Source organism: Oncorhynchus keta, chromosome 1 (genome assembly GCF_023373465.1).
Source record: "Oncorhynchus keta strain PuntledgeMale-10-30-2019 chromosome 1, Oket_V2, whole genome shotgun sequence".
NCBI lineage: Eukaryota > Metazoa > Chordata > Actinopteri > Salmoniformes > Salmonidae > Oncorhynchus > Oncorhynchus keta.
The window spans coordinates 52870964-52887553 of record NC_068421.1 but is presented as its reverse complement, the minus strand read 5'-3'; the positions used below and the strand labels follow the sequence as shown (position 1 = coordinate 52887553).

Genomic DNA, 16590 nt, shown 5'->3' with positions numbered 1-16590 from the left:
ACTTTCCGAATGCACTGTATGTCTCTATATATGTATCCATTTGAAGCCATATTGTCCCTTTCTGACATTGAAGTGAAAGTGGGTTACCCATGGTGATGACTGGGGCCTTGTTGTTGACAGGAAGCACCGTCACGTTGAGGTCGTAAACAGGAAGTGTCCCGTGGAGAGGTACGGGTGGTGGCAGGGCATCTCCATGGCAACAGCTGTCCATGCCCCCTGCTTCTCCGTCCGACACGATGAGAGTGACCGAGTCAGACACGGGACTGGCTCCAATCTCGCCCCCTATTAGTCAGAGGAAAACAGGAAGTTAAAGTATGTAACAGTGTGTTCACTGGTTACTGGTTGAGAGACCCATGACGGGGATGATTAAGATCACTTTAGTTGTCAATTGTACACAAGGTCCAACCAAAATGTTACTTCCACTTTATTTGTAAGTCGCTCTGGATAAGAGCGTCTGCTAAATGACAAAGACACACATCCAGTTGAAGTCGGAAGTTTACATACACTTAGGTCGGAGTCATTAAAACTTGTTTTTCAACCACTCCACAAATTTCTTGTTAACAAACTATAGTTTTGGCAAGTTGGTTAGGACATCTACTTTGTGTATTACACAAGTCATTTTTCAACAATTGTTTACAGACAGATAAATTCACTTATAATTAACTGTATCATAATTCCAGTAGGTCAGACGTTTACAGACACTAAGTTGACTGTGCCTTTAAGCAGCTTGGAAAATTCCAGAAAATGATGACATGGCTTTAGAAGCTTCTGATAGGCTAATTGACATCATTTGAGTCAATTGGAGGTGTACCTGTGGATGGATTTCAAGGCCTACCTTCAAACTCAGTGCCACTTTGCTTGATATCATGGGAAAATCAAAAGAAATCAGCCAAGACCTCAGGAAACAATTGTAGACCTCCACAAGTCTGGTTCATCCTTGGGAGCAATTCCCTAACACCTGAAGGTACCACGTTCATCAGTACAAACAATAGTACATACGTATAAACACCATGGGACCACGCAGCCATCATACCTCTCAGGCAGGAGACGTGTTCTGTCTCCTAGAGATGAACATACTTTGGCGCAAAAAGTGCAAATCAATCCCAGAACAACAGCAAAGGCCCTTGTGAAGATGCTCGAGGAAACAGGTACAAAATAATCTATATCCACAGTAAAACGAGTCCAATATCGACATAACCTGAAAGGCCGCTCAGCAAGGAAGAAGCCACTGCTCCAAACCCTTCATAAAAAATGTCATAAAAAAGGTCTGATGAAACAAAAATACAACTGTTTGCCCCTAATGACCATCGTTATGTTTGGAGGAAAAAGGGGGAGGCTTGCAAGCCAAGAACACCATCCCAACCGTGAAGCACGGGGGTGGCAGCATTATGTTGTGGGGGTGCTTTGCTGCAGGAGGGACTGGTGCACTTCACAAAATAGATGGCAACATGAGGAAGGAAAATTATGTGGATATATTGAACCAACATCTCAAGACATCAGTCAGGAAGTTAAAGCTTGGTCCCAAATGGGTCTTCCAAATGGACAATGACCCCGAGCATACTTCCAAAGTTGTGGCAAAATGGCTTAAGGACAACAAAGTCAAGGTCAATCCTATAGAAAACGTGTGGGCAGAACTGAAAAGGCGTGTGCGAGCAAGGAGGCCTACAAACCTGGCTCAGTTACACCAGCTCTGTCAGGAGGAATGGGCCAAAATTCACCCAACTTATTGTGGGAAGCTTGTGGAAGGCTACCCGAAACATTTTACCCAAGTTAAACAATTTAATGGCGATGCTACCAAATACTAATTGAGTGTATGTAAACTTCTGACCCACTGGAAATGTGATGAAAGAAATAAAAGCTGAAATAAATAATTATCTCTATTATTATTCTGACATTTCACATTCTTGAAATAAAGTGGTGATCCTAACTGACCTAAGACAGGGATTTTTTTCTAGGATTAAATGTCAGGAATTGTGAAAAACTGAGTTTAAATGTATTTGGCTAAGGTGTATGTAAACTTCCGACTTCAACTGTACTGTTCAACTGCAGGTTGGAGCCGGGGGCCACTGGGCACCCGTGGAGCAGTTGTTGTGGGGGATTAAGTGCTAAGATTTGATACCAGCAACCCTCCAACTGCTAGCTCACTTCCCACCAGATTTGTCTTGTCAGACCCGGGATTCGAACTGGCAACCCTCTGGTTGCTGGCTCGCCTCTCTAACCTCTAGGAGTCAAAAGTTGAGTTGACTCTCAAACTCTTTCTCTTCTGTTGGAAGGCACTAGGTTAATTGAGCGGAGTCCCATGGCAATTACATATGCCTTCTGGTTAAACCAGACTAAATGCTATGATCAAATCAGGCTACCTATGGATTGTGCTCATGGATAAAAACATCTGAATTTTTAACAATTCCTTTCCCCAATGATCCACACCTAGCCTGGCCCCATATCTGTTTGTGCTGTCTTGTCGACTCCTATGGTCATTGTCCGTAGGTCAATGGCGAAACAGCAAAAACAGATCTGGGATCAAGCTAATCCTCACCTGTGTGTATGTAGTAGATGAGTCCCTGCAGGACGTCCTGTTGGGAGAACTTGTCCACAGTAACCCCCCCTCTCTGCAACTCCCCCCTGGCAGGGGTCCGGGCCAGCATGTAGATTAGCCTGGCATCATCACTGTCTGCGTCCGTGGCAAACAGGTACTCAGCAGTGACCTGAACCAGGCCCCCTTCCTCACAGGTCAGCCCCTCAAGCAGCCCTGGTCCTAGTTGGGGGGGCTCGTCATTCACTGGTAGGATCTGTGTAGGGGGAGGGTGGGGAGAAGGCCACAATGGAGCGAGAGAAAGATGGCATTCACACTTTCTACATTTCCCTTACATTTTCCCCTTTTCGTTCAAAAGTTTGGGGTCACTTAGAAATGTCCTTGTTATCCATGATAACATACATGAAATGAGTTGCAAAATGAATAATAAATATAGTCCAAACGTTAACAAGGTTATAAATAATGATGTTAAATTGAAATAATAATTGTGTCCTTCAAAATGTGCTTTCGTCAAAGAATCCTCCATTTGCAGCAATTACAGCCTTGCAGACCTTTGGCATTCTAGTTGTCAATTTGTTGAAGTAATCTGAATAGATTTCACAACATGTTTCCTGAAGCACCTCCCACAAGTTGGATTGGCTTGATGGGCACTTCTTACATACCATACGGTCAAGCTACTCCCTCAACAGCTCAATAGGGTTGAGATCCGGTGACTGTGCTGGACACTCCATTACAGACAGAATACCAGCTGACTGCTTCTTCTCTAAATAGTTATTGCATAGTTTGGAGCTGTGCTTTGGGTCATTGCTTTGGGTCATTGGAGCTGTGCTTTGGGGTCATTGTCCTGGGTCATTGTCCTGAAATTGGCTCCAATTAATTGTCGACCCTGCATTTCCGATCAATGTGATGCTTTTTTAATGGACAAAATAAAATCGCTTTTCATTCAACAACAAGGACATTTCTATTTGACCCCAAACGTTTGAATGGTAGTATATATAGCCTACTCACCTGGACTGGTAAAAACACATGAGCAGAGTTGACACCATCAGTTACTGTTAGACCAACAGTGTCCTCCACAGTCTCAGAGTCATCATGGATGTACCTGCAATGAGACATTTATTATCATTTTTGTTTTTAAATGTACCCACATAGATTGGGTTGCCGTGATTAACCTCAAACCAAACCAAATCCTTACACGGGCTGCCTCCCTCTATCGTCTAGCCCCCCTTATCGTGCCATTATATGTCCCACCTGACTCGGAGACCTCTCAGGTCTTGGAGGATGAAGGTGTCACCCTGGCGGAGCTCTCGCCCCTGCAGCTCCAGCTTCCCGTGGATGGGCTTAGTCTGCACCTCTACTCTGAGCTTGTCCTCCAAGCTGTCCCCGTCCCGCACCAACAGGTGCTCCTCCGTGAAGAAGGCCCCTCCTCCTTCCTCCACTCTCAGTAGGTTGGTGAACACCTGAGGAGGTCCAGGATAACGAGATAGAAATCGATGGAGGTGGAGATAGAAACAAGAGTTGACAGACAAAGATAATGGTAAATGGATTCGTTTGGTGCAGAGCGGAGTGGATTCTCGCATTTGAAATGTTTCAATGTCTACGTCGTGGTTCTAAGACCGTTGATACCGAAACGGTTCATAAAAGACACTGTTCACCTTCATGACGAGCATTTATCTTTTCTTTATCTTCCTCATGTAACAATATTTTACTTGACCAGAGACCCCCCCCCGCACCCACCTCAGGAGCCTGGTTGTCCACAGGAGTGACGGTGACGTTGAAGAGCAGGTCAGTGGTGGTTCCACCGTGGTGGTCGCTCACGGAGAACAAAAACTGGACAAACAGCGGCTCTGGGCCGATGTCCTCGATGGGGGGCATGTACCCCACCTTCATGTGGTTGACTGCATGCTGACGGACACAACACATGTTGCTGCTTTGAGGTTTAGTAAGAACAGGCGTTTGTAATCCAAAATGAATATACCTGCACACTACATGCATGACAGTGTATTGGCGCAGTAGATTGGTGAGCGCACCTGGGTGAATGACTTTAGCACAGGGACCATTGGGTCTTTCTTCATGGAGTGGGTGCTGTCTGTGTAGAATAGTCGCCCTGCATCAGGTAGCCTGCAATCAGGGCCACAAACACACTCTGTTAGACGGGGCTAATCATTCCCATTTATTTAGGCTTGGGGCGTGATTGTCCTGGTACAAATCCAGCATACAGTTGTATGATTTTCATTTTGAAGAGCGTTTTCCCTTAGAGAGAGAGAGAGAGAGAGAGAGAGAGAGAGAGAGAGAGAGAGAGAGAGAGAGAGAGAGAGAGAGAGAGAGAGGTTGTACTGTACCCTGGCCATGTGGGGCTGAAGCAGGGTGTGGTGATGAAGAAGGAGAGGTCCGTGTCTGGGTGCTCTGTGTCCCTGAAGTGGATGTGACTCTGGGTCAGGTAGACCACGTCAGTCTCCCTCACCGTAACCGAGCGAACGCTGCCAGACACCTCCACCGGAAGCTGGTCTTTGACTGGGAAAACGTGGATCACCACAGTCTGTGTTGTGGTTGGAGGGCACAGAGGACAGCACAATGGAATATGGATAATTAATGGAAAACGGAACGTTTCAGACGAATAGACATTTAAAGGGGTTGTAATATAGACATAGGATCCAATAAATATATATTTCGGGCTTTCACTGTATTCACTGCCTTACCATTGACTTCTGGTTAAAATATCCCCAATGTCAAGTATTGCAACGTAACAGTAATGTGCCATATGGAGTATCGGGTTTAGATCTTTGCACACTTACGTGTCTGTGGGATAGGTTTGGGGGTTGATGGCTGTCTGAGAGGGTGAAGTCGAAGGTGTCCTCAAAACACTCCTCTCCAGAGTGCCTATAATAGATCATCCCCATGAACAGATCCCTCTGCAGGAAACTCTTCACTGGCACGCCTACAGGATATCACAACCCAGTCATCAACATAGGCATCGAATGCATAGAATGGGACATTTTCTCAATGCAAGATGGTAGATACAGAAGGAGAGCTAACTACCCGTCTCATGTTGAAGGTTAGCCTCATCAGACCTCAACAAAAACAATCAATGTCGCTCACACACAGGTTGAACCTAACTTGCTTAAATGCCAATTATACGGGGTTTGGACTATCAGTTATCAGGCAATTATAGCAATGGAGCTTTTCTATACAATTTGTGATGGTATCCTATTACCTGGCTGTTGTGGGTGGGCCTTCTTGACCACCTCTCCAGCGCGGGGGAAGGTGAGGAGCTGGTACAGGATGTAGTCATCACTCGAGTCCAGGTCGGAGGCCAGCAGCATGTACTCTTCCACCAGCACCTCGCCGCCCTCCTGCACTTCCAATGCCACGTTGTTGATCAGGAACGGCGCCGTGTCATCCTTGGGCAGGATGTTGATGGGGAACTTGTGGCGGATGCTGTGGCGCCCGTCTGTGATGCGGAAGACAATGTGGTCGCGGGTGGTGTCGCTGTCCGAGTGATGGTAGACAACCACGCCGTCTTGTAGGTCCCGTATCCGGAACATAAAGCCTTTACCACCTGGGAGGAGATGCGAGTTGGAATGAATGAATGAATGAATGAATGAATTGGAAAGGAGACTTTTCCTCTGAGTTTTTTTTCCAAATCATCACATTCTGGAATGTATTTAACCCTTGTTAAAATGCTGTTGTTTTTTGATGGGGTTTTTTTTTTCGGTACAAATTTGCATAGCATGTAGTGTGTCCTCATGGTAACACTTTCTTTGACGCCCAGTGTCATAACACATTATGACATGGTCATAATCATATCATAATATTTCCTGACAGCTGACAAAACTTGTCATAACATGGCACTCATGACCCACATATTTAAACGTGGTGACACGTGAAAAGACGTTTACTTACACCTTAACCAAATACATGTAAACTAAGTCATTCACAATTCCTGACATTTAATCTTAGTAAAAAACCCTGTCTTAGGTCAGTTAGGATCACCACTTTATTTTAGGAATGTGAAATGTCAGAATAATAGTAGAGAGAATCATTTATTTCAGCTTTTGTTTCTTTCGTTACATTCCCAGTGGGTCTGAAGTTTACATACACTCAATTAGTATTTGGAAGCATTGCCTTTAAACTGTTTAACTTGGGTCAAACGTTTCGGGTTGCATTCCACAAGCTCCCCCAATAAGTTGGGTAAATTTTGGCCCATTCCTCCTGACAGAGCTGGTGTAACTGAGTCAGGCCTCCTTGCTCGCACATGGTTTTTCAGTTCTGCCCACACATTTTCTATAGGATTGAGGTCAGGGCTTTGTGATGGCCACTCCAATACCTTGACTTTGTTGTCCTTAAGCCATTTTGCCACAACTTCGGAAGTATGCATGGGGTCATTGTCCATTTGGAAGACCCATTTGCGACCAACCTTTAATTTCCTGACTGATGTCTTGAGATGTTGCTTCAATATATCCACATAATTTTCCTTCCTCATGATGCCATCTATTTTGTGAAGTGCACCAGTCCCTCCTGCAGCACAGCACCCCCACATAATGATGCTGCCACCCCTGTGCTTCACGGTTGGGATGGTGTTCTTGGCTTGCAAGCCTCCCCCTTTTTCCTCCAAACATAACGATGGTCATTATGGTCAAACAGTTGTATTTTTGTTTCATCAGACCAGAGGACATTTCTCCAAAAAGTACAATCTTTGTCCCCATGTGCAGTTGCAAATCGTAATCTGTCTTTTTTATGGCGGTTTTGGTTCTTCCTTGCTGAGCGGCCTTTCAGGTTATGTTGATAGAGATGCTGTTTCCTCCAGCATCTTCACAAGGTCCTTTGCTGTTATTCTGAGATTGATTTGCACTTTTCGCACCAAAGTACATTCATTGATTTTCCCATGATGGCACTGAAAGAAGCACTGAGTTTGAAGGTAGGCCTTGAAATACATCCGCAGGTACACCTCCAATTGACTCAAATGTTTTCAATTAGCCTATCAGAAGCTTCTAAAGCCATGACATCATTTTCTGGAATTTTCCAAGCTGTTTAAAGGCACAGTCAACTTAGTGCATGCAAACGTCTGACCCACTGGAATTGTGATACTGATTATTTCAATTATAAATCACTGTATGTAAACAATTGTTGGAAAAATGACTTGAGTCACGCACAAAGTAGATGTCCTAACCGACTTGCCAAAACTATAGTTTGTTTAATAGAAGTTTGTGGAGTGGTTGAAAAACGATGGTTGAAAAACGAGTTTAATGACTCCAACCCAAGTGTATGTAAACGTCCGACTGTACATAAGAGTGTCAAAACCCACATTTACTCAGATGTGTTTCCTTTCATTTAAAAGTTTGTTTCCTAAATGATTTGTTGTTGTTGTTGTTCATTATTCCTTTTCATCATATTTTAAATATCTTTTAAATAACATGAAGCATTATGAACATCATATCTGCTCCTGCATTCATCCCAGTCATCAACAACAGCGCATTGGGCCAGGTGCATGTCTGACATCAATATGTTCTGCAATTACAATGATCATTTAATATGGTTCATTTCAGAAAATGCCAAATAACAAACACACTGTTGACAAGTAGGCTACGGTGTAATGGAATGTTTTGCTTTGTGTGGTTTTGACACTCTTTTGTAGGTGTCATAACCAGCCATAGAATAATGCAATATATGTCACAACGGTCTAAGTATAATGGTCATGACAGTGCTATGACCATACTATGACAGGTTATGACAAGATATGTCAGCTGCTATGACATGTTATGACGCTGGGTGTCAAGTAAAGTGTTACTGGTGCCATGTACTGTAAGTTAACCCCACTACAGCATATTAAGGCGAAGCATACAGTACATCAGGAAATTGGGTACTTGGATATTTGACATGGTGTTATGAGAAGCACCCTAAGGTGGACATCCCCCACTCTTGCCAAAGCCACTTCATGTTTTCATTTATTAATGATTTTTCACAAATAAGCTGGGTTTTTTTTTAATGTTGGATGCATATTGTCATTTGGAAATAACAAGTTTCGCTTTTGCCTAAAGGCACTACGCGCTGGCTCAGGCTTTTCCCTGTCGCTGAAAAACAGAGAGGGAAAGATGGCGTCCTTCCCAGGCTAGCGTGCTGTGGCGGCTGCCCAACGTGACGATGGCCCACTCCTGCTTGCCAGGGAGACAGAAGGGCAAGGTCACAAGACAGATTGAGTGATGAATGGTCGCGCATGAAACCTCATTAGCAGCAACTTTACTGCGGGGGAAATGGGGGAAATGGCTACAAGTCCAACGGAGAAACAACTTGGTAATTGGGCCCAAAGGTGGCAGTGGGCAGCAGGCCCAAAAACAAAACAAAAAACACAGGTTCCCAAGTTGGAGGACAGTGTGGAGTATGAAGGAACAGGCAGGCAGCTTTCCATTTGGCTGAAGGCGTTGGACCAAACGTGCTCTGACACTCCCCAGCGCCGACGTCCCGAGTCGGAGGTCAAGGGTGAGCAATTCCCTCTGCCCGCCAAGTTCTCCAGAGACACTATGTATTGGTGGGCCAGAACTCTCACTGAACTGAGTGGAGCCATGAAGAAAATTAGCAAACAGGTTCTGATACGGGAGAACGGGAGCCAAAACATTTTTTTCCCTCGCTCTCTATATATCACGGGTGGGGGGGAGGGGGGAGGGGGGTCGTCAATCAGTATGAAAGTGACCCTCCCCCATCAAAATAACAACAACGTAAACAGCAATTAAAGTGATAGCGGGATGGGTGTGGGTGGGACGGTTGTTTGAGCAGGTGCTGCTGTTCATCGGATGGCCCTACAGGAGGGAATGGGATGGAGTCAGTGGCCGATGGGAACTGAAGTTAGTCCAAACTGGAAACTACCAAGCTGAAAGAAACCACCAGCTCAGCCTCCCTGTAAGGGACTAGCCTTCTACACAGCCCGGATTGACAGAGTAAAATGGTCCGTTATGAGGGGTTCAAGACAATAACCGAAGCCACTCGGTCGTACACGTCACCACTGTAACCTCAATAAAACCGCACAAGCATTTGCGCTTCTCTCTCACTGTCCAAAGTAGTCATGAAAGGTTACGTCCCTAGCCTTGTCTGTCGTCTTCTCTTTCTCTTAAACAAAAAAAAAAACAGGTCTGCTCTTGGGACAGCGCATCTGCTCTTTGTGCACAGTGGCATGAAATGACATAAGTCTCCCCAATCTGCTTCACTCAGGGCCTGTGCAAACAAAGGCCTGTCTCCCCGTGCGCTGGAGTGGAAGGACAGACGCCGGCACGCTGAAGACATCTTTGTGTGCGAGGGCCCCTGGCGAAAGTGGCGACGGCCCATTTTACACCTGATTAGGAAACACATGCAGGCCACCTCACATATGCTTCGGGAGCGGCGCCGCCGTCCCCAACGGATGGGAAACACATGGAAGCAAAAGGGCGGAAAAGGGCAGGCGTTCCTGGGAATCTTCAGGGTGGCACTCCAGATACCAGCACAGAATTCCAAGGAAGGGTTAAAAAAAATGTGTAATTATTTTCCTGAATGTTCTGTGATAAGGAAGCGCATCAACGATTCAACAAATGTTTTGGTTGTGCATTATTTTACTTTGTATTGTGACATTTTGTCATTTACTTTGAATAGTGACAATGTCTCGTTGTCTTGTCTCATTTTCCAGATGTGTCATATCAAGACAGTTCTATGTCACAGTTCTATCGGCAATGTTCTGAAAGTTTCACCTAACTGAACCCACCCCATCTGACCTCTCACCTCTGACACTGAGTCGTCCATGCAGAGGTCCGTCCACGGCCACCAGGTAGACAGCATCAATGTTGTCACTGTCGACGATCTGGAGATCCTCCCAGGTGATTGGCCGAGACTGACCCTCCAACAGATCCAACCCTGCCAGGATAGGTTGGTATCAACATCCTGTCTTTATCAGTGTATTTTTATTTTTATTGATTTGATTTATTTGACCATTTAAAAACATAATTCAGCCACACAAGTGGATAAACTGAATTAACTCCTTATTTCCATTGTGGACTCAATGTACTGATATGTCGTACTATATACCTCGTACAGTAGCCTACAATACAGACATAAATACAAGCTCCTCAATGGGTTTGCATCATTCAATCTCTTATGATGGTAACTTCTTTGCAATTCAATGTGATGTTTCGATGTGAAGATACCCATGTTCCACGAGACTCTGGGTGCGTTTGTCTCAGCTGCTCTGATGGAGAAGTGGACCATAATGGGTGGGCTGGCTACATAGGAACCGTCAATAGCCTGGAACTCAACCTGCAGGAAATGGAATAGATATAGCATTAGTTTAACATAACGTTTCCACTCGTTCTACAGCTACAATCTCTCTCTAAATGTGACTTTGGAGGTCTCATAAACCAGCAGGCCAGCTCAGTAGAAGCTTGGCTCGGCTCGACATGCCTCAGCTCGGCTCAGTGGTGTGAAAAGGGCCCAAGAGCTCTATTGCTCCACCACAGTACCTCATAGTTCCTCCTCCCTGTGTGACTACTATTGGGCGGCTGGTAGGCTATCTTCATCTCGTGTAGGTCCTGCCAGATGAAGGAGTGGCAGGTTTTGGTGTGGTCGTCCAGGTGGGCGATGTAGCCCTGGGCGGGGGGCTTTGTCACGTTGAACACCAGGCGCTCCTGGGGGGTCTCTCCGTCCTTGGCGTCCAGCGCGGCCGTGGTCAGGGGGGTGAGGATGAACTGGTCCGCCTCCAGGATGAAGGAGGCCATGAAGGCGGCCTGCGGAGGCTGGTTCTGCATGGCCCCATGGATCAGCACGGGCAGCCACACAGCCTCCGTCTGGGGGACGGACAGAGGTTAGTGGCATTGAATAGGTTAAATACACCTTTCTTTTCGAACGAGATACTACTTAATAAAGCTGGGATTGAAGGGGGAAATAGTGCCACAGGCACATTTGTTATTGTTTTTGTTTTGTTGACAAAACGGAGGTGAGCAGCGACATTAATATCTTGTATTCTGAGAACACGGCAGCCAGGTTCTGTGTACGTTTGGTAGGACGTTGATGGAATATTCTCCTAACCCTTAGAAAACTGGACACAGGAATGCTGTTGCAACCTTCCCATGAAACATGTCTAGAACATTAATACTGAATATTCTGAGAACATGGTAACCACGTTCTGGGTCATTTCTGTTTGACATTAAGTGAATGGGTCTCTTGGAAATGGTCCTTACACATTACTGACCTAATGAGATTCTTAAGAGAACGTTCTCTAAAGTTGTGGGAACGTTTGTTGTTCAAATCAAATCAAATCAAATTTATTTATATAGCCCTTCGTACATCAGCTGATATCTCAAAGTGCTGTACAGAAACCCAGCCTAAAACCCCAAACAGCAAACAATGCAGGTGTAAAAGCACCTTTTACTTGTTGTTAGATGTGAAAGTTGTTAGATGTGAAACAACTCAGCCCATTCAGCATTGCGGTCTGTGTCATCCAATCACAGAGCAGATAGAAGTCACGTGAACACTGGACTCATTCGCTAAATATCTGTAGGTCCCGCCCCCCTTAGTGACTGTTGCTAGCTTACTCAAGCATGAGCCAAAACCATGGATTCTACCACGACTACACAGAGAATTGCCACAAGAAATTGTATTATATCCCTAAAATAAACCATGAGATCTGTTAGCGAACAGATGGTGGCACTCGATAGCACTGTCACAGGCGCAGCCTGAACTTGTAGGTCCCGTTAGAACAGACCCAGGGCCTGTTTCTGCGGGCCAATCTTTTTTCTTGAGCGGATGGTTGTGGGGACAGAACATAATTATAAATCATTTGTACACTGCAAATTGTCTGCAAGAAGCCCAAAACAGATATAGTATTTGACAAAAACTGGGAAAGACTGGGAAATACTTGGGAAAGATTTCCTAAATTAAAATAGCTTTGAGCTGATTTCCTGGTGATTTATACAATGTTTTATGTTTAACAGCAAAAATCCGCAAATAAAATCAGCCGCGGGATGAATTTGGCTCGCGGGCCGACTATTGGGGAACCCTGCCATACAGTATGTTACAGTCACAGTAGTCTCTTACCTCCAGCAGTGCTCTGGAGGCCTGGTCCCGTAGCTCCACTCTGATAGGGATGTAGTCAATCTCCGGGGAGGGGGGACTCAGGTGCTGGTACTTCAGAGCCAAGCTGAGGAACTCGTGGCAGGTGGCTTTGAGGAAACGCACCTCCTTGGTGCCATGGAGGCAGGGCTTGTTTCCTGGACAGGGGTCTCCGGTTTGTCTGCCTTGGGTGAATGATCGTTGGGAGACGTATGTCAATCAATGGAAGTTTACCCGAGGCTTGTTAAATATACAGAGCAACTACGGAGAAGAATCAAAGAGAGTGGCTTTGCAAAATTACATTCAACACAAGGGACAAAAAAAGTGAGTGACAGTGTTTGATTCCTTTGCTGTACGTGTTCAGTAGTATCAGCAACATGTGATCAAATTACGATCTTACATCTGTAATGCCAAATTCTGCATCAGATCGTCCATCCCTGCCACGAGGGAACTGGGATTCGAACTCATGTTCACAACAACACAACATTCTCACAAAGCACCTTCAATACCATTGCATTTCCAACGTGTTGACCAGTAGCATTACATTTACATTTACATTTAAGTCATTTAGCAGACGCTCTTATCCAGGATATGGATGATGCCATGCTTTACCTTTCCTCAGCCCAGGGTCATCCTCGGTCACCAGCTGCCCCAGGGAGGGTACACTGGTCTCTGGGGTGAGCAGCCGCACGGTGCAGGCCACGTCGGGCGGACTGCGGATGCTAAGGATGCCGCCGTCGATGGCGTTGGACAGGCCGTAGAACCGGGGGACCACCAGGGGAGTGCTGCCCAGCTCTACCAGGCTGCTCTCCGGTTCCACCACAATCATCCTCAACACCACCGTCTCCACCACGGTGTCGGAGTCTGTGAACCTGAAATGAGTTGGAGCACACTCATCTCGACCCCTTTTGAGATCTGAAAACGTATCATGACAAACTTTGAATTTGGAGTGCAACGAATAAACCTGAAACAGCACCGTGTCTCAATGCATTCCTGGTGGGACCCAACTTTTTTTGCCTAAGCCCAGCGCTGTCACTCCTAATTGAACACAAACAACATCTATTTTCCAGCCTGGTTTTCGTTCATCTCGGTTAACGAAGTGTGACGTGTGCTAAAACCATTGTAAATGTAACGGATGTGAAACGGCTAGCTTAGTTAGCGGTGTGCGCTAAATAGCGTTTCAATCGGTTACGTCACTTGCTCTGAGACCTTGAAGTAGTAATTCCCCTTGCTCTGCAAGGGCCGCGGCTTTTGTGGAGCGATGGGTAACGATGCTTCGAGGGTGACTGTTGTCGTTGTGTGCAGAAGGTCCCTGGTTCGCATCCGGGTATGGGCGAGGGGACGGACGTAAAGTTGTACTGTTACATAAATACAGTTGTGATTTGAATGTGTCTGGTCCTACCTGTACACTCTCACCATGACTGTGTCTTCCTCCAGCAGGGGACTACCATTATGGATGTACTTCACTTCATCGGGCAGGAAATGGCAGTCAAACACCTGCAACAAAAATAGGCCACCATTACACTTCACATAACTACGCAGCAACACACTCATGTAGAGCACGCACAGCCACACGGTGGAATACACTGTTACAATAGCTACACGTTCTAATAATGTGTTGTAGGTCACATGCACTGTTATAGCATGTCATACACTTGTGGATATATTCTGAAGACTGCAAACGGGTAGCTAGTAAAGAAGCAGAAACAAAATGGCCGCTTTGCTTTAGATTTGGTTACATTTGTCATCATTGAAAAGTAACACGGACTAGATCCTCTCACCTGAGGAGTGAGTTTCCCTACTCTCTGAGTCACCGGCTCATTGAGCACCACCTCGACCTTACAGTCTGATGTCTGGTCCACGTTGAACTGCAGCTCCTTGTCTGTCACAAACACGGACCTCCCCCGGCCAACCTGGATCCCTGAGTTCACCTGCACCAGACTCTGCTGGGCGCAGGCATGTGGTAGGACAGCCATCAGGGTCAACAACATCCAGGAATGGACCCTGGCCACTGCCATTTTGGCTCAATGTCTGTTGGTTTGTTTTCTGTGGCAGGCGCTCAGAGCTGTTTCAGGTGTTTTGATGGAGGCCTGAGAAAGGGTTTTTATCACAAAAAAATGAGCCAGATATTTCACCGGATGTATAAATGTGAAGCATCCGGTTGGCGTTTCCACTTACTAACCAAATATGGTAATGAGAGGAAGCCCAGTGGCCGGCAGTGGGAGAAGATGGAGCGAGATGGACTTTGGCCGATATTCTGCAAATTTTCTCATCGATGAAACATTTGATCTCTGTACAGTTTTCTGTTTCGAAAGCTAAAATTTGTAACAAACAGGGTGGACTGCGTTTTTAAGACTTTATCCTTTGTCAATGTTCCCAAAAATAGCATTGTTTAGAAGGAGTGCGAATTGAGTTATGGCACACATGCACTTCACAGAGTAGGCGTTCCTAAACAGAAATATGCAAATAAATGCTAGAACGAACCAATAGGATCTAACTAGCAAGAGCTTGGCTCTACCCACCTCCTTGCTTGTTCTGCCCACTATGATTAATTTGCTCCCATTGGAAATGACAGGCTCTAGTCTATCTTGGGTTAGTTATACAAATCTTTGGTTTTACGGTGGGGCTTGATGTATAGGAGGCACAAAATGGACTCTACACAATGATGTATAGGAGGCACAAAATGGACTCTACACAATCAGGCAGTTTCTCTAGTCTTTCAATGTCTCTCAGATACCTTTAAGACGATTGCCTCAGCAATGGCCGACTTTCTTGTTCCATCTCCATCTAATAGTCAGCAAAACCTGAAGGGAAAGATGAAAAAAAAACTCTCCAACACAAAGTCTGTCTATAATCAGCCAGCAGTCAAACGCAGCCAGTAGTCTACTCTACAGGCGACTCGCTCCGGAAACTCCTTCATCCTCCATTTCACTTCAAAACAAGCCCCCATTGCAGGAAACAAGGGGTTAATCTGTGTGACCCCAGCGAGGTGCTGGAAATGGCATTGGGGGGGCGGGAGGATCAAAGGGGGGGGGGCGAGGATTGGAGCCCGCGTGTGTCACTACCCATTCTGCCAGGTGTACGTTACATCGTTAGCGTAGTGAAGGCTAGCTGCCTTTCATCTATTAGCCAGACAAAGGTAGGCTAGGACCATAGAAATAGAATGACTAGAGAGTCTATTTCTACTCATTTTCTAGACTTTGAGCAGAGACAACCAGCATAGTAAAGAGAAAGAGTAGAAAGATTGCTGGTAGGCTAGAAAAGGTCTGTTAACATTTCGCCAGCTGTTTCTATTGTATGTAATTAGTCACTGTAGCTAAATCAAAAACATATTTGTTTAGTTGAGCAATTGTTAGGCAAGCTAACAATATAGCATACCTCCTAATAGCCCAATAGGAAAAAAAACTGGATATTTCTAAGAAGACACCAAGGCTAATTTATCGGGTGTGTGGTAGATCAACACTTATCATTTCCCCTGCCTATCTACGTGCACTTAACATTAACATGACATGAATAACAACGGGTTAACTTGAAGGGGAAGTCCAGTGTTTTACAACGTATTGATGTAAGCACAGCGGAAACGGAAAGGTTTGTGTTCCTGTGTGGATGTCTGTGTTACTGCAGCAGTTAATGTCTAAACCATACATCCTTAGAGCAGAGTCATTAATGAAGAGTGGCGTGGCATTGTGCAGCGACTTTTCCGTGCTCAAGAGACGGTAAAACCCCCCAGAGAACGTTTCCCGTAAACCGCCACTGCTCTAATTGTTAGTCGTAAGTGTTAAAGAAGCAGAAGAAAAAGAGAGAGAGAATAAAAGAGAGCAATCCCTACTTTTACCAGAACTGGCCAGGAGGTAAGGCTCTTATCGTAGTGCGACAAAGTGCTGGAAGTGTGTGTGTGTGTGTGTGTGTGTGTGTGTGTGTGTGTGTGTGTGTGTGTGTGTGTGTGTGTGTGTGTGTGTGTGTGTGTGTGTGTGTGTGTGTGTGTGTGTGTG

The 16590-nt window shown here is 45.5% G+C and overlaps 1 protein-coding gene across 1 annotated transcript in view; it reads right to left on the bottom strand.

The window, feature by feature from the left end:
* Positions 1 to 16590, bottom strand: part of frem1b (Fras1 related extracellular matrix 1b) — a 52530-nt gene that overhangs the window by 35454 nt on the left and 486 nt on the right. Inside the window, exons 2-18 of the mRNA XM_052527427.1 lie at positions 15336 to 15402; positions 14380 to 14688; positions 14001 to 14095; positions 13211 to 13470; positions 12584 to 12783; positions 11011 to 11334; positions 10699 to 10807; positions 10277 to 10408; positions 5748 to 6092; positions 5329 to 5471; positions 4876 to 5072; positions 4564 to 4654; positions 4271 to 4438; positions 3785 to 3993; positions 3542 to 3635; positions 2537 to 2789; positions 88 to 282 (exon numbers count right to left, since the gene is read on the bottom strand). Of these exons, the coding sequence (XP_052383387.1) occupies positions 88 to 282; positions 2537 to 2789; positions 3542 to 3635; positions 3785 to 3993; positions 4271 to 4438; positions 4564 to 4654; positions 4876 to 5072; positions 5329 to 5471; positions 5748 to 6092; positions 10277 to 10408; positions 10699 to 10807; positions 11011 to 11334; positions 12584 to 12783; positions 13211 to 13470; positions 14001 to 14095; positions 14380 to 14616 (3052 nt within the window). The 5' untranslated portion in view covers positions 14617 to 14688; positions 15336 to 15402. The remainder of the gene's footprint in view (positions 1 to 87; positions 283 to 2536; positions 2790 to 3541; positions 3636 to 3784; positions 3994 to 4270; positions 4439 to 4563; positions 4655 to 4875; positions 5073 to 5328; positions 5472 to 5747; positions 6093 to 10276; positions 10409 to 10698; positions 10808 to 11010; positions 11335 to 12583; positions 12784 to 13210; positions 13471 to 14000; positions 14096 to 14379; positions 14689 to 15335; positions 15403 to 16590) is intronic.